General features: G+C 43.1%; 1 protein-coding gene and 1 long non-coding RNA gene across 4 annotated transcripts in view; one reads left to right on the top strand and one right to left on the bottom strand.

Annotated features, from left to right (window-relative positions):
• Positions 1-17,877, top strand: part of ASTN2 (astrotactin 2) — an 882,294-nt gene that overhangs the window by 412,474 nt on the left and 451,943 nt on the right. For 2 of the 3 annotated variants that reach the window (XM_043565814.1, XM_043565812.1), the window contains 3 exons: positions 4,790-4,874; positions 6,071-6,145; positions 6,919-7,056. In XM_043565814.1, coding sequence (XP_043421749.1) covers positions 4,790-4,874; positions 6,071-6,145; positions 6,919-7,056 — 298 coding nt within the window. The remainder of the gene's footprint in view (positions 1-4,789; positions 4,875-6,070; positions 6,146-6,918; positions 7,057-17,877) is intronic. The other variant, XM_043565813.1, reaches the window with a different exon arrangement.
• LOC122474737 lies at positions 187-4,906 on the bottom strand. Its single transcript, XR_006294998.1, has 3 exons — positions 4,788-4,906; positions 2,292-2,295; positions 187-197 (listed from the first exon to the last, which is right to left on the bottom strand). It is a non-coding gene; the product is annotated as an uncharacterized LOC122474737 (long non-coding RNA).

The raw sequence follows: 17,877 nt of genomic DNA, 5'->3' as shown, positions 1-17,877 counted from the left end.
ATCCTAGCAAGTGTTGCCAGGTATATCGAAGCATTGAGATGACCCACGCAGCAGGAAGGATGCTACAGTAGTGGCCAGGAGCCCTGGGTTCTAATCCTGACTCCCCCAAACCAAGTCCAGTGATTTGGCCAAATGTCTTCACTCTCTGAAACTGCATTTGTTCCTTGGGAAAATGAAGCTGAGAAGCTGTGACCCAGCTGATCTTTAAGAGCTGTTTCTGCTCTGATGTGAAATAGAATTCTATTTTAGACATTTCATCAACACTCATGTTTATACTTTCCATTTCCTTGGCAAATACCTGTCCTGCATATAAGGAAGTTTCTTCTAGTCTTCGGCAGAACCATCATTATTCTAAATGAACTCAGCCTGCATTCATGAAAACTGCAATGTATTTCTTCATTCATTCATTCATTCATTCAGCAAATGAGCTGCCTACTCGTCACCAGGCATGACACTAATTGCTAGCATATGGAGATGGTTACAGAAAGGTTTCTGCAGTTAAGAAGTGCCCAGCTTAGTGGAGAAAACAGGCAAATTTAAGAAAAATGGTTTCTTTATCCCATTGGCATAGATGTTACTATTGTGAGATGTGCCCCCTCATTTATTTATGCACCAGGCAGTGCAGTGGGTGCGGATGCAACAGTGAGCAAGATGGCTGCAGCCTCCTCATTCAAGGAGCTTCTGTAGTGATAGGAGTAAGGGAGCATGGGTGATCATAGATCATGTAAACCTGGATCCCTGGGGAGCTGTTCTGACCACCCAGCTGCTCTGGGTATGCAGAGGCAGGGTTGCAGAAAGGACTCATCCGAAGAAGGGGTTAATCCCTAGGTCTGGCTGTCAGAAGCTTGCATCTTGCAAGAAGGAAGTGCTTGGTTGCAAATAGTGGAGAGTTGGCTGAGCCAGCAAAATAGGAAATTGGAGTCAATAAAGTAGCCAGGGCATTGATGGAAATCTTACTGGAGACACCTAGCCCAGTCACTAAGAGTGATCACAGCTAAGGCTGAAGCAGTGTCAGGAAAACAGAGTTTCAGGATTCAGAAAGGCTGTGTAAATGACTGACTCTCATTGGCACTCAGAATTGATGAACGTCTACTCCAGGTTTCCATTTTGCAGATGGGGAAGCTAAGGTCCAGGAAGAAGGAAATTACGCAGTCTTCCTAAAGTTATGTGCCAGCATATATCAGAACAGAGTGCTGGTTTGGAACGGAAGGGAAAGAGGAAGAAATTTATGGAGGACTGTTTGCCTGAGACATAAGCCTTACTTTCCACTACTTCAATTTACTCTCACGGTCAGCTCTGTGGAGTTGACATTACGGTCATTTCCCATTCTATTAATGAGAAAACTGAGACCCATCCAGGGAGAGAGAATGTGAGGATTAGAACCCAGGTCTGTTTGCCTCTAGCCATCATTCCTCCCCTGCCTCACTTCCTATTCTCCAGGTAACCTTTTTTCTTTTTTTTCCAGTAAGTTAGTTTGTTTAAAGAATGAGTGGGGGAGGGGCAGAGAGAGAGGAGGACAGAGAATCTGAAGCAGGTTCTCTGCCGACAGCAGAGAACTCAATGCGGGGCTCAAACTCACGAACTGTGAGATTATGACCTGAGCTTAAATCAGACACTTAACCCACTGAGCCACCAAGGTGCCCCTCCAGGTAACCTTTTCAGGGCCTCCAGAGTGGATGCCTCGCCTCTCATTTGCAAAATACATATTTGTTGTATATGCAAGTCAGTAATTAATGATCTGTTCTGAGAACGGGGAAACTTGCCTGGTAAGCATGCGAGAAAGAAACACAAAATATAGCAGTAACCTTCCTCAGTATAGATCTCTCATTCTCTCAATATTCCCAACAAGAGGGAAAGGGGACCGTAACCTGTGCCCTTTCCTGCAGAGTCACAGATCGGAGAAACAGGAACCTGACTGAGCAGTGCCCTTTCCCTCAAAAAGAAAGGCCCTCCTTTCTCAGCCCTTCTTGCCTGCCCCAGCCTGACTTCCTGTCCCTCCACCAGAGGTAACTATTTACCTCTTCCATTACAAATCATGAGGTCTGTGGTTGCGGCAGATCATAAATCAGCCCTGGGAGTCTCGAGGACAAATGCCAGGACTTTTAATATTTAATATTAGGCATATTTAAAGTGATGAATATTTCATGACGGGACTGTAGCATTTTAACACATCATTAGTGACTCCTACCCCTCCCCTTTTTGGTAAATTATTCTCACCGAAATCTCAAGGATCTCCTCCCACTTCTTCCATTTTCCTTACCTCTGGCAACAATCAGCTCATTAGCTTGCACACACCTACAGCACACACATTTGTTGGAGCACTTGAACTTGCTGTTGGAGAAGAGAGTTACAGAGAACGTTCCTGCCTGCGAGCAGCCCCCTCCTATTTACCACGTATCCAGAGAAGGGGAAAGGTAGAGCTCTCTCTCTCTCTGTCTCCCTCTTTCTTCTGCCTTTTGGTGATCTCCATTCTGAATATTTGTAATAGTACCTCTTACCCATCCATCACTTCTTATTCTGTCTCACTACCATTTTGGCTCAGCCAACATTTATCGAGCGCAGGCTGTTTGCCAAATACTTGTGAATGCCGGGGTTACAAAGATTAAGCAGCATTATAATGTATAAAACAAATTAGAGAGTTTTTTTTTTAACGCTCGGAATGCTTTGTATAAGGTCAAATGCATAATATTTTTGGTGAACCCATGAAAACAATGAGGTTGTTTGGTAAGTACAAATGTTTTGAAAAGAGGAGTTATGGGTGATAGTTGTAGAACCTGTTAACCTAGTGTATATTCTCTTCTGTGTTGTGTTTTGGTAGCACAGGTTGAAAAGAACCTTGATTCACAAAATCTGTAGTCGTAAAAAAGCATGGCCTTGTTAGCACTACAGCTCCCAGGCTCCGGTATCCTCCTCAATGAAACAGAGATGACAGGAGAGGGTGTTTGTGTGGGTTTGGGGGGTAGTGGTTGTTTTTAAATGAGGTTTGCATAAAATGTGTTTACCTAGCAACTGGACTTAATATGACAGTGCTCTCCAGTGTCCTGAATTCTATTACACAACATCTGAGCATTTAGCCTTTATTTATTTTTTACTATGACTGAGATTTAAAAACACAAATGTTTAAGGGAAATTCAAATCTAAAAGTTGCAAGTTTCCTAAGTCTATACCTTTGAATTACACATTTCTGTGAAACATGGTTCAAAAACACTCAGGTCAGGCCAGTCAGAATCACTGTAGGATTGAAGAGTTGCAGGTGTGTGTGTGTGTGTGTGTGTGTGTGTGAGAGAGAGAGAGAGAGAGAGAGAGAGTAGATCACCTGAAGATGAGAAAGAAAGCAACCTGACAGCAATAGTCTAGAAATTTATGAGCCATAACAGATAGTTAATTATTTTTTAAGTGTTTTATTTATTATTGAGAGAGAGAGAGAGTACACACACCCACAGGCGGGGAAAGGACAGAGAGAGAGGAGGACAGAGGATCCAAAGCAGGCTCCACACTGACAGTGGTGAGCCCAGTGTGGGGCTGGAACTCAAGAACTGTGAGATCATGACCTGAGCCAAGGTCAGACACTCAACCGACTGAGCCACCCAGGTGCCCCAGATAGTTAATTATTCATTCAACTCACAGTATTGAGGATCTACTCTGTTGTACACAGTGGGATAAGGCAGGGCAGTTTCCAACAGCGTTTCCCAAGCTGTGGGCCGTGGGACACTAATCTTGTGGCCTGTTGCACCAGCAAGCTTCCCAAGATGAAATAGGTTTGGGAAAGCTGTTTAGGTATCACTTTCATGAAGAGTCACACACCACTGGCTCTACAAATCGTCTAGTGTTTCCCAGTCATTTTTTTTTTTTTATAGAATCTATGTTTGGTAAGGCGTCTGTGGATATTCTACAAATACACCTTAGGAAAAACCAGTAACAAATTGAACCTTATTCAACCCAACTTTAAGGAGTGTACAATGGATTGATAATTGAAGAGGGTAGGACAGAGAACTTTGGAAACCTTCCAGGATTCTGAACTCTAAATCTATGCAAGGAAACCCCAAGTGAGCTTGGCCAGTGGGAGAAGATGCTTAAGGTAGTGTGGAACGCTAGCTAGCATTCATGCAACATGGCATGAGATATGGCCATAAAAAATGATGTATGGTTACGTGGATGGATAGATGGGTGGATAGATGGATGGATGGGTGGAGAGGGAAGGAACAAGAATGGAAAGATGAGAAGGGCAGAGGCACACCAACTAAGACAACAATAACAACAAAACAAAATGAACTCTTGAAGTGATAGATGAACACAAATTTTCCAGAAGGGGAAATCAAAGGTATCTTGGTAGAGGTGACATTAATTTGGGGCTTATGAATGAACATGAATTGCTCATTCAAGTGGAGAGAAGAATTTGAATTTCTGATGATACTTTTAATGTATATGTACTTTATCATAATTTAAATGTTTGAAAATAAGGACCTCCATTTGTAGCCACCAGGTCATTTCCTGTTTCCCTCATTAAGCCATGAGCCCCTTCAGTGTCTAATCTCTGTATCCTCAGTGTGGGCCGAGAACCTGGCAGGGAGTGTGGTTAGGACTTGTTGAATGAATAAGCAAGCAGATGAACAGGGGAATAAACCCTTTATTAACCATAGTGGTGGGTAGACCAGAACACCCTCTTTCTCTTGGTCTTTTCCAAAACTGGGAAGCCCACTTTATTTCCTAAGAAAACCAGGAAACCAGGGGAGAAGGCTATTTGGGGCAGATGGTATTTTACAAGACTCCTTTCTCTTTTTGCTTACAGGAGAGTGCAGCTGTCATGAAGGCTATGCCCCTGACCCGGTTCACAGACACCTGTGTGTGCGCAGTGACTGGGGACAGAGTGAAGGGTGAGTGGCAAGGGGCATCAGGGCAGGGACAGTGGAAAGCCGTCCCCTGCTCCTCTGCTATGGTAGTACAGGCCCCAAACCTCTCCACGAAGAGGACTCTTTTTCTACAACAGTTGTGTCGTATACAACCTGATGGGCAGCGAATCCCATTTCCCACTGAATCACATTTTAATATTAAAGGTACATGATTGGGGCGCCTGGGTGGCGCAGTCGGTTAAGCGTCCGACTTCAGCCAGGTCACGATCTCACGGTCCGTGAGTTTGAGCCCCACGTCGGGCTCTGGGCTGATGGCTCAGAGCCTGGAGCCTGTTTCCGATTCTGTGTCTCCCTCTCTCTCTGCCCCTCCCCCGTTCATGCTCTGTCTCTCTCTGTCCCAAAAATAAATTAAAAAAAAAAAAAGTAAAAAAAAAAATAATAAAAAAATAAAGGTACATGATTAATGAATCTTCTAGAGAACAAAGGCTCAAATTTAACTCACCCTCCCACACTGTAAGTAATCAATGAACACTTCCTTAACTGGACTGATAGAGAATCGGGTTTTTGTCCATAAACTCCAGAATGGACAAATGGTCTTTAAAGTGCCGAGTCCTTCTGTGAAATGGAGATGTTCTCTTATAAATGGTCTTACCCAGTACATGGGTTTGAACAGCATGGATTTAAACTGCATGGGTCCACTTACATGTAGATTTTTTTTCAATGAATATAGTACAGAACTGTAAATGCATTTTCTTCATGATTTTCTTAATGGCCTTTTCTTTTCTCTAGCCTACTTTATTGTAAGATGAAAGCGTCTAATACACATAACCTATAAAATATGTGTGAATCAACCGGTTATGTTATCAGTAAACCTTCCAGTCAACAGTAGGCTATTACTGAGCTGCCTGGCTGGCCTAGTCAGTAGAGCATGTGATTCTTGATCTTGGAGTTATGAGTTCAAGCCCCATGTTGAGCATGGAGCCTATTTTAAACAACAACAAAATAAAGCAGTAGGTTATTGGTAGTTAGGGTTTGGGGGAATCAAAAGTTATACACAGAGTTTTGACTGGAGTGAGGCTATTATTTAAGGATCAACTGTAATTATGCTGTGAAATTTGGTTGTCTGTAAAGCTACTTTTAAGCAGTGTCCACATATGAATCCTACCTGCTTCTGACTAACACCATCTCCTTTTCTTTCCCTCCTTCTGTTCTTTCCACAGACCTTGGCCTTACACTACACTTGAGAGGGGCTATGACCTAGTAACAGGAGAACAAGCTCCTGAAAAGATTCTCAGGTGAGTTGACAATCTTGTTGGGGCGTGATGGTGGGGATTGGAGGCATAGTCATGCATCCTAAGTCAAGGGAGCCTGTGAACTTCATTCAGGTTGCACTGAGTACAGAGGAACTCTCATTGGCATGAATGTACCATCATGGCCCAAATGTTGATGAGAATCTAATTCCCATTTGTCTGGCATCTAGACGTATGAACTCAGATATTTGAACTGGAGGAGGCTTCACTGATTATCTAGTCCAGTGCTTTGAAAATATTCTATAGCCACAGGACCTCTTCCTGCCACTTCCATGAAATCTCGTATGAAACTTCAGTACTTCAGCTGATGAAGACATATAACAAATTAAGTGGCAGAACTGGGAATCAGATTTTGGTTCAAACTGATTCAGGGTCCTTGCTCTTCACCTTTGTGCAGACTGCCCCTGCTGATTTAGCAGCCACTTATGGAACTCCTGCTTGCTCAAGACTGCTTGGGAAAGCAGAGCCAAAATAGTCCCTGTCCTCACAGAGCCTGCTGTTTACTGGGAGTCAGGACAGGTAGTCAGGGTAAGAAAACTAGCCATGCAAAGCAGTGCATGGGCCAAATGATTAATACATTTAAGTAATGACATTCAAGTCTTGGCAGAGTTGGCCAAAATCATGCATTAGAGAATGTAGGGGACTCAGTTGGGTGGGAAGTAAGACATAGCCCTAGTGGGGATGGAAGGAGGGGCCCCTATTTTCTGTTTTCTCTCTGCTTCCCAGGGAGTTCCCCAATGGAAACTCTTACATTGCAGGTCTACTTTCAGCTTGGGCCAAGGACTCTGGCTTCCTGTCAGCAAAAGCTTTGTGGTTCCGCCTGTGGAGCTGTCCATCAACCCTCTGGCCAGCTGCAAGACCGATGTGCTCGTCACAGAAGACCCTGCAGATGTCAGGTAGGGAAGTCATCTCCACTGTTGTGTACCAAGAGCTCTTTGGCACACTAGAAGCCCCTCTGGTTCAGGATCACAGGGACCTCTTTGCTGAAGTGGCTTCTTAGTGTTGAAGTAGGCACCTGCCTAGTAGATGATGTGAAGAACACTGTCCAATATGTCATGCTCTACACTTCTAGAAGTGTCCCCCATTGGTGGGCCTCAATGGTTTATATTTCAACAGTATTACACTCCTTCTGGGTTTATGTAAAATATGAAGGAAGCGAATACATTATCTGGCTCATCCTGGGATTATTAATGATTATATCTTATAAAAGAACTTTACTTAATATTGTACACTGGAGAATCATGAAAGTGAAAGATGAGAGAATTAGATGCTTCTTTTGTGACTCTGGTACTGGGACAGACTTTGGACTAATCCATAGGTTCTTGATGCACAGGGCAAATTTATTTGTTCTTCATTCAGGAAAGGATGGAGACTACATCTTTCCTTACATGTTTGCACCTTGTAGTTAACTTCATTATAGACTTGCTCTACTGTGCTGTAATTAGTTGCTTACATATCATTCTGTCCCATTATGTGGTGAATCTCTCAAGGTCAAAGAAAATAACTTATTTAGCTTTCTAATCCCCAGTTCCCAGTACATATTGGACAACTACTAGATGTTTATTGATTTAATTAAACCAGTGGCCTTAGATCTGCTCCTGTCACTATTCTGGAGCTTTCTAGCGGAAGTTTTTGTTTTTGTTTTTGTTTTCTTTCCTTCCAATTTGATTAGGGGAAGCATTCCAGAAATTTTAATGTTACTAAAAATGGACTCTGATTCGGCTTTTGAAAGTGGCACATGCACAGCTTGGTCGCTCTTAAATTGGAACTCAGAATCATGCCTTACCAGCCTCATCCTTGTGATTGTGATTCTACCACTGCATAGCTGGCTCTGGGCCTTTCTGAATCCAGATGTCATCAGTATGTATGTGGCATCTTGATAAGAAGCTCCCAAATCCAACTCTTTGGATTGGGTTTGGGTTGGTCTCTGCTTTGCGATTTGTTTATTCTCACCTTCTCAACTTTTCATGGTGAAATTCCCCTAACATGGATGTTGATATTTCCCAAAAGAGAGAGTTTGAAAAAGAATAAATTGTTAATGGGTAGCACTTAGGAAACAAATTGGTAATTATTAAGACCTAAGATGGTTTTACACACACACAAATTCATGGCAATTTGCCATTATTTCTATTCTTGATAGACTTGAGGCCAATGGACTTGAGTAAAGCATGTGCTAAGGTTTCTCTGCATTACATATTTTAAAAGTAGAGCAAAGATCATCTGGTTGAGGAGCTATTCTCAAGGAGACCCAGTGATCTTGATTGATATCAGCTGAAAGTTCTCCTCTAGCTTTCCTCCAAGTTCTGCACTGTTGACATTGAATTTGTAATTTCAGTGAAGGTACCGGTGTCATGATAACACTCACTCCAGATTTGAACAGGTCTGAGTTAGAAGCCCATGTCTACCGTGTATGAAGTATGTGATCCTGGCTAAATTCAATTTGCTAACTTTCCATTTTCTTAGCAAAATTGGGATAGACCGTGCCTTCTTCACAGAGTGTAACAATAATATAATTCATAGCCATTGATTATCCATTACATACCAAACCCTTTGCTAACATTATCTCATTATATTCTAACAAAAACCCCTTAAGGTGATGCTATTATTATTTGAATTTCCAGATTAAAAAGAAAATGTGAGGCATAAGAGTGATGCCTTTACTAGTAAGTGCTGCACCCAAGCTTCAGCCCATGATCTCTTGAGCTCCAGAACCCATGTTTTTAATTATTTTACTGAAATATCTCCCAAGAGTTGTTGTAATGATTAAGTAGCATGATATATTAACACTAGTATGTGATACATTCCCAGTGCTACATTATACCCATGTTAGATGAACTAAATTCCAACCACAGTAGAGTTCAAGTAGAAACTGGGAATGATGGGGAAGGCAGAGTCAAGAAAGTCGTATGCTATGTTGGGCTATTGAGAAGACCATAATCCACAGGATGACTCAGTTGCCTTTTCTGATCCAATCTGATTTGCATTGAATTAGCAATCCAGAAAAGAAGGGCCCAGAATATCTGCATGCAGGGACTCTAAAACATCTTTAGAAATGTAAACAAAAAAAAAAAAAAAAAGAAAAGAAAGAAAGAAAGAAAGAAAGAAAGAAAAGAAAAGAAAAAGTATAAGTACTAGCATACATTTCAGAAAGAGTATTATATGTAGTTAGAAGGGATAGTGTGGTAAGTTGGAAAAGGTGAGACCTTCAGGGGGCATGAGTCAATAACAAGGAGATGTTTTTTCTCACCTCCTGCTAAGAAGGCTGTGCCTGTTTACATGGCGCACACACTTACACCAAGTTGGGGCCAGAACAGAACTGCTCAGGATGGGAGGAGGGGATGGTGTTCTGTAGCTATGGAAACTCCTTCTCAACCCTTCCTTCACAAACCACTGAGGTTCTCCTTTAAAGAAAAGTTACACAAATATTTGAAGAATATTTGGTTTGGTTAGGGCATTAGGTTATTATCCTCCTCAGAGGTGCCCTCATGATTTGTCTGGTCTTGGAGAAATAGCAGACAGCCTTTTAAGTCTTACCTTCAGCATACCTCCCACCAGTGCCCATTGGTTTCCCTGCAAGGGTGGATAAAAGATGGCAGTCATCACCATTCAAAAGAATCCGCACTATGTAGGTTGAGTTCTCCAAGCTGCACTAATAAAGCTTGTTTGACATGACATTGCCCAGGCAAGTGATCATGGGTGTTTAAAGAATTAACAAGTTCCAGTCAGATGATATGTTACAAATTAATAAATAATAGATCGTAATTATAGATAGCCAATAATAAGCCATAGAATCACTGCCAGGAGAATAGAGGAAAGGCTGTTCAAAAGCCAAGCCAGAAAGGAAAAAGATAAGCATTACAGCAGAATCAGAAGGAAAACTTAAAGATGCTTTGCCTGTTGACTTTTTTGTTGTGTTTTAGTTTGGGACAAGTCATTTGGAAAATACAGAATCTCACACTGTGGAAGGCAGAGCAATTTAGTGGTCAAACATACAGGCTCTTCCCAGTTGGGTGGCTAAGTTTAAAACAACTGATGAGAACAAATTTTTTGTGAGAACCTAGAACAACTGGGATTCTGAAACCTTTGTAGTGGGAATGTAAGTTAGCATGACCTGTACGTAAACCTGTTGGGCAAAATCTACTAAAGTATATGGTGCAATCCATCAATTCTACTTCTAATAATATACTTAGCAGAAATGTGTGTATATGTACCACCAATAATACATTCAAGAATGCTAATAGCAGAATTCATTCACCCTGCCTAAAAGGGTGTAAAAAAAACCACAAATCCCATCAGTTAAAAAAATGAAATAGATAATGAAATAGTCATGCCATGGAATACTACTAGCGATGAATATTAACAACAACAACAACAACAACAACAACAACAACAAAAACCAACCACCCACATTGCCATCAGTGAATCTCACAAATATAATATGGAGTTATAGAAGACACAGAAGACACACAAAATTATGTGTATGTGAAGATCAAAAATAGTAAAAATGAATCTGTGCTGGTAGAGGAAATGATAAGGATTACTTTTTGTTGAAAGAGAGGGCAGTGATTCATGGGAAACAGGGAAGAACTTATGTGATACTGACAGTGTTTGATTTCTTGATCTGGGTGGTGGTTATATGGGTGTGTTCTCCTATAAAAATTCACCAAGCGGTATAGATAACGATTTACACACTTTTCTCTATGTATGCTGCGTTTTGACTAACCATACAGTTTATTACGTAAGGTAGTTCTTGTTCGGTTTTGGAGCCCAGCTGAACTGCCTGAGTTCAAATCCCACCTCTACCACTTGCTTACTGCGCGAGCTTTTCTGGAGCTGTGTTTCACCTTGTGGATAATATGGATAGAAGATTATACCATGTAGGAGTGTGTTGTTGAGAATCAAGTGACATAATACATTGGAGAGCACTGAGTTTGGCACATGGGGAATTATCTAGAAGCATTAGTTATCACGATTGTTGTTACTGTAACATAGTGTAGCATATTTGTGTTCTCCTTCTCTTTTTAATTCTTTTCTCCTTTTGGTAAAAGGCTACATCCAATCCATGATGCATCTTAAAATTAGTAGTGTGTGAGAGCTCACATTCATCCCTTTGTCATGCATGGGGTTCAAGGAAGACTTAAATGTTAACTTACAAAGTCTCGTACAGTGTGGTAGGTCTCTGGCTTCATGTGTGTGAAAATATGTGTAGAAGGAATGAAGGGATATGCGTGCCATACACATGGAGTTCCTTGGGGGGTTGGAAAAGAAAAAAGCAATTCCAGACCAAAAGGATTAAGAAAGTGCAAGAGAGAACATTAGCAATTAACCTTGACTTGTGGATGCATTTTGGCTATGTAGAATCTAAGGCGAGAGGGAAGACTTTCAAGTCTGAGGAGTTGAAGGGCCAAAGAAGAGAACTCTCCCCGGGGACATCTGCCGTGTTCCCAGCCTGTCCTAGTGGGAAGCTGCCGGGAATGAGATTCTCAGACACTAACGATGTCAGCTACAAAGGTGGATGAGTGAGCTCTCGTTAAATTGCATCCAGACTCTTTTCAATTCTCAAAACCTTAGCTGGGCCCCTCCTGTGTGCCAGGCACTGTGCCAAGATACCTGAGGAATACAGAGACATTAAGACCCACCTCTGCTTCCATGGATCTCACAGTAGCCAGGAGTGTGGAACAAGATACTGATTTGAGAGATGAAATAAAAGATCCTTGTGGAGAGAGAAGCATGGCAAACAACACTTATTTCTACACACTGAGCCTTCACAATTTCACCCAGAGCCGATTCTTCTTAGAAGAGAAATGCAAGAATAGCTATTATAGTTGGAATAATAATCATCCACAAAGCCCAGCTTTTGGAGCCCCTCAGTGATTTTTCTATGATCTCCAATCAATGGAAAGGAAATGATGAACTACTGTTAATTCCTGCACAATTTTGAAAGAATAATGGGATATCAGAATGAAAGCCAGCATTTCTCACTTGGTGACAATTTTCACATTGAATTTGTTCAGAATGGAATTAGGAATGCTTCCTTGTTCATTTGTCCTTTCAATTCCAAGCCCTGAGAATTTACTGAACACCTACTATATGCCAGGCTAAGTATTAGAGATATAAAAAATGTTCAGACAGAGATCTCAGTGCTTCAGCTGGGACAAAAGTGCAAACCAAAAGATGTCATATTTGGTGACAGCCCAAGAGGATAGAAGGAAAGAACAGGACAGAGAAAGAGGAGAGACCTTCAGGTGAAACTGTGAAGTTTTAGCAGGAAATCACTAGGTCACTGGTTCTCAGAGTGTGGTCCCTGGACCAGTAGCATCAGCACACCTGGAAACTTGATAGAGAGGCTGATTTTCTGACTCCATTTGTGGGAGACTGATAATGACCCTCGATGGTATCAGCTCCCAATTCCTAGAACCTGTAAATGTTACGTTATTTGGAAAAATGGTCTTTGCATATGTAGTTATGCACCTTAAAAGAGGTTGATTATCCTGGGTTATCTAGATGGGCCCATAGTACCATAACGAGTACCCTTATAAGGAAGCAATGATGTAAGTGCTTTACCGAAATGAGCTCATTGAATCTTCACCCATTATTAGCTCCGTTTAATGCTTGAGGAAACTAAGGCACGAAGAGGTCATTCAGCTTGCCAGCTGACACAGACAGGAAGCGGTAGAACCAGAATTTGAATCCTGGGAACCTGACTCCTGACTCCATGCTTCTCATCTCTAGACTGTGCTGCCCCTATTTGTCCTGTTTGGGGACATTTTCCAGTATCCCAGATCAGTGTCTAAAGGGGCAAAGTGCTCAAATTTCCAGACCTGGGGTCACTGACCCTCCCTCGAAGCCAGTGGGGGCAGAGGCACCTTTACCATGTGGACTGAGATTGCAGGTACAGTTGTTCCCTAGAGAAAGATCAGGACAGGTGGTGGATGGATGCTGGACAGAAAACCCCACAGGTGCCCTCTCCACGGACAAGGCATGGGGACTGCAAGTGGCATGTCTGAGGAGGGAGCCTGTGTCTGGGGGCTGGTGCCAAGGGGCGCAGGGAGAAGAGGAGAGGAAACAGAACAAGCATGCTATTTTCTTCTTCTCTCTCCCCTTGGCTGTGGGCTACCTCGCCTAGCAGAATCAGCAGAATCCCCTGAGGACAGCTGAGGAGAGTGCCCCCGGCAGGTGCTCCTGTGTGAATGTCCCAGATACCAGAATCCGGCTTTTTCCAGACACTACCTCCAGGCAGATGCAATGTATTCTGGAAATGTGGGCTGTGCATCTTAAGGTGACACCCTCAACAGAAGCATTGTAGGTACATCTCTGTGCGACGGACACTGTGCTGGTTCTAGAAATATAAAGATCAGAAAGAGATGAACCAGTTGGAAAAAGTGTAGGATTGGAATCCTACACACCTGGACATGAGTCTTTGTGCACAATTTACGACCTGAACTCTTTAGTTCAAGTAACTTTACTTCCTCCCCTTACCCTTTCTGAACCTGGCAGATAGAGATGGTTGTGTTTCCCTCAGGTGGTTGTGAGGATATTATAATGTGTATAGAGTAACTCGTAGAGCACCTTACATGTAATTGGTGTTCAACGAGTGGAGTGTTTTAGAAGTTTGAGTAGACATGGTACTACAAATAGGGAGGTAACCATATGGCACAGGGGGATCAGGTGATAAAAGGCACAGTTCACAGTACCGAGATGGGATGTGTGCATGCTTCCTCTTGAGCAGGTGGCATCAGTGGTGGAGGCCAGGGATCATCAGAGCAGCAGGACATCAGGATATGTAGGGTAGGCAGGAGTGAGGCAGGTGGTCCATTACACAGGAGCAATGGATGGGAATGCCTGTAGGAAGCAGAGTCTGGAGGAGAGGGTGTCCCTTGATTCAGACCTCAGGTACTCAAGATGTCTCCCTCCTATTGGAGGTGAGTGAAACTCAGACTTTTCGCCTTTGCCTTCCCCATAACCTCAGCAGATCTTAGTGATGGTGGTGGTGTGCGTATACTCATGGCGGGCAACCTTGAAGTGCATCCCAGTGGGGATGCTGGGACAAGAGTGGGCTTCTTTAGCCCTCATCATGTAGCATCAGCCCCATCGAGCTTCACCCACTTTCCCTTCCTCGCCAATTACTCACATAGAGTTCCTTTCCCAAAGAGCAAGAGAACTTCAGTAGGCAACCTACTTACCCACCCGATGAGAGGAGTACTAGGCGAAGGGATTAGTGTGGGCTCTGGAGCCCAACTGCTCGAGTTCCAATGCCAGCTCCACCCCTCATTAACTGACCTTGGGCAAGTAACTTAAACTTTCCACGTCTCCATTTCCTATCTGTAGATAAGAATAAGAATTGCTATTATACCTTTGGATTTATTTTTAAAGTTTATTTATTTCGAGAGTGGGGAGCAAGTGGGGAAGAGGGCAGAGAGAGAGGGAGAGAGAGAATCCCAGGCAGGCTCCATGATGTCAGTGCAGAGCTTGATGCGGGACTCAAGCCCATGAAACTGTGAGATCATGACTTGAGCCGAAACCAAGAGTCAGACGCTCAACCGACTGAGCCACCCAGGCGCCCCTGAGTGTTTTTGTGAGTATTGAATAACATTTAAACTCTTGGCCCACAGTCATAAATAATAATTATAGCCATGTATTGAACACTTATTTTGTGCCAGGCCCTCTCGGAGCCCTTTATATGTATCAGTTCTGACTTCCACAACCACTGAATGACGGAGTCACTATTATTTACCGGTGAGGAAACTGAGGCACACAAAATTTAATTTCTTTGTCCAACATATTATGAGTAGTGAGTAGCAGAACGAAGACTTGAATGCAAGCTGTCTGGTGACTGCTTCGTAAATGTTGGCTGTTGTTGATGTGGGGGAATCTCTGTAAGATCGGGACCTAAGCCCATTGGATTTTCTGTCTTCATCTTTGTGGACCGTTTAGTCCACTGAGTGTGTGTGTGGAAGTCCATTCCATGCTAGTGGAAGACAAAATATTAAATGGGAAAAGGGAGAGGCTGTGGGGGCAGTAGGGAGTGTGTCTGTCACTCACAGCTGGGTTCATAGGACTTGACATTAGCAATTGCCCTGCACCACCACATCCCTCCCTTGTTCTAGGAAGACGAAGCCCCTCCGAGAAGCATTACTTTAAAGGCCTCTACGCTCCCTCAAATGGACCTACTCCATACCCACATCTCTTCACATCCTGGCTGCCTGTCACTCAGCCAGTGAGCCTGGAGACATATATATTTTCCCCCATTTCAGTTTAGCGATCATAATAAAAGTGAAGTCTATTAGGATGAGTTTCTGCCCAGGCTCGGTAAATCTCTTCAAACACTGTTCAGCACCAGATTTCTGTTAGTCTTTGCCACTGGGGAGGCTGGAGCACGCACCAACTGTGAGCTCAGGCGGAGGGCCCACGACACAGCCTCTGCTAAATGAAACTCAAATGGAGACTTTGGAATATAAATATTGAAGTGACCCAGGTTGGATAAAGGGGAACCAGTTAGCTAAGCTTCTCCCTTACATGCAGGAGATGCTAAATTATTAAAACTTTAATAAATGTAATAATAAATATTTGATGTTGAATTATAGAAGGCTTTGCAGATACAGTGAATCTGAGAAACGACTTGTTATATCTGCATTAGAAGTTAAACACTTTTCAAATGGGACTTCAGATGTTGAAATAGGACTGTGGCTCTTTGGATGAAAAGAGGGAGAGGGAGACATTAAAAGTGCAATTTTGGGCAAGCATACTGGGCTGGGGGTCAGGATATCTGTGTCTGAGTCCCAGCTTCACCCTAAAGACAGCTATAAGTGGCGTTCCAGGCATGCCTACCCAGGCAGAAGCCTCCTCCGCACAATGTCCTATGTGAGGTCCTTACAGCCATATTCCAAGTTCAATGCTACTTTTATCCCCCCATTTCACAGGTGAGGAGCTGATATTCTAAGACCCTTGGCAGCACAGCTGGTGAGAAGGTTTGGGATTAGAACACAGAGCTTGTGATCTCAGGAACCTACCGGTGTCAGTCACGCCACTGTGCCTCCCTTCCTCTGTTTCACTGCACGGAAGCCCATTCTGCTCCCTATCAGTTGGTATATTTTTGGTTTCAGGAGACAGAAGTTCAATTCAAATGAGTTAACGACAGCTGCATTGGAAGGACACCATGGGAAGAGAGGGAGATCAGCTGAGCCACAGGGGTTGGAGGAAGGGTTGAGGGAATTACATGGCATTAGCGTTCTGTCTTGCCTCTGCATCGTCTCATGATGGCTTCTTTCTCTCTGCATGCACAACTGCATCCTGACTACTCTCACTCCACAGCAGGAGTTGTGATAATCCTGAGTCCCCCATATCCTTGTGCTCTTAGCCCAAAGAGTGAATTCTTCTCTTCCTAAGGTTGCAGTTTGAAAGATCCTAGAGAAGGAATCTTACTGGCCTGGAATGGGTTAGGAGCTCCCCTCCAGACTAGCCGTCTCTGATTAGGGAGTGGGATCACAGTGTACAGATGGCATGGGAGGAAGGTTGGGGCTTGGGGAGGGGGCCATCAGTTGCATATCTACTCTAACACATGACTTCAAAGCCCCTCCCTGGGCTTCTAGTTATTCATCTGCCTGAGAGATTGGACTGAATCATGGATGGCAGCTACTGGACATCTCATGTGCCGACTTCAGTTCATGCGTTGGGGACGCCTACCATATTATGTTAAGAAGATTTCTGAGGCTGCAGACCAGACTCAGGTGGGAAAAGTGTCATGATCAGCTCATGAAGCCTGCCTTCAGTATTGATGGGAGTTGGAACAGAAGAGTCAGGTGTTTGCCAACTGTCAACTGGTAGTATTCAGAGCTCCTTCCGGTTTTGCATCTGATGACTTGATGTGTGTGTCCCGGTAAAACGAAAGGGGATTTTTGGCTGCTGAGATGCAGGAGACAGATAGTCATGTGGATGGAAATACTGAGAATGAATTAGAAATGGGGCTCACTCCGTCTGTTTTTATCTATCTGTTATCTCAGGGGGTATATTTGGATAATCTCGTCTTGGTTCCAACAGATTTTCTGAAATAGATTTCTGGCTTGAGGCAGAATTGAGGCCTCCATAGAGGTGCTTCCTAGATACTGTCTTGTACTATCATTTTCACTTGTAATGTTTTAAAAATGGAACACTCTAATTTAAGGTGTAAACAAACCACCCTCATTACAAGGGTCTTGAACTGAATCTTAGCATTCCAAAGGCGTGTTGAAACAGTTACAAGCTCACAAACTGGAAGTGACCATCTGAGTCATTTTTTTTTTCCCATTTCTATGCCATCATGTGGCTGGTTCTAGGTCAATAGAATCCACCTTCTGCCTGTGGGTATTTCATAGCCTCCTGCTGTGTTGTTTGTCATGGTCTCACAATGTTCCCTTAGATATCTTTGCTCTATTCTCACCTAAACCATCCAGGCTTTAAATTATTCAAGCAGAAACGCAGGGGTAGTGATTACCAAGATAAACTAAATTAAGCAATTGTTTTGCCTTCCAAGACCCACTCATTGGGATTGGGTAGGACCACCCGTTTGCCTTAGCACATCTTATTCTGCCGGATAAGTCTCAATTCCCCTTTTTCCTCAACACACACATACATGCACCAGTGCAGTCTGGTCAGAAAGATGACTTGGATATTTCAATGAGAAATGAATCGATCTGGATATTAGGCTTACCTCTTTTTCCCCTTATTCATAAAGGAAACTA

This window comes from Prionailurus bengalensis, chromosome D4 (assembly GCF_016509475.1).
Source record: "Prionailurus bengalensis isolate Pbe53 chromosome D4, Fcat_Pben_1.1_paternal_pri, whole genome shotgun sequence".
Taxonomy (NCBI): Eukaryota; Metazoa; Chordata; class Mammalia; order Carnivora; family Felidae; genus Prionailurus; species Prionailurus bengalensis.
Note: the sequence above shows the minus strand (reverse complement) of the source record. Positions and strands in the feature narration are given on the sequence as shown.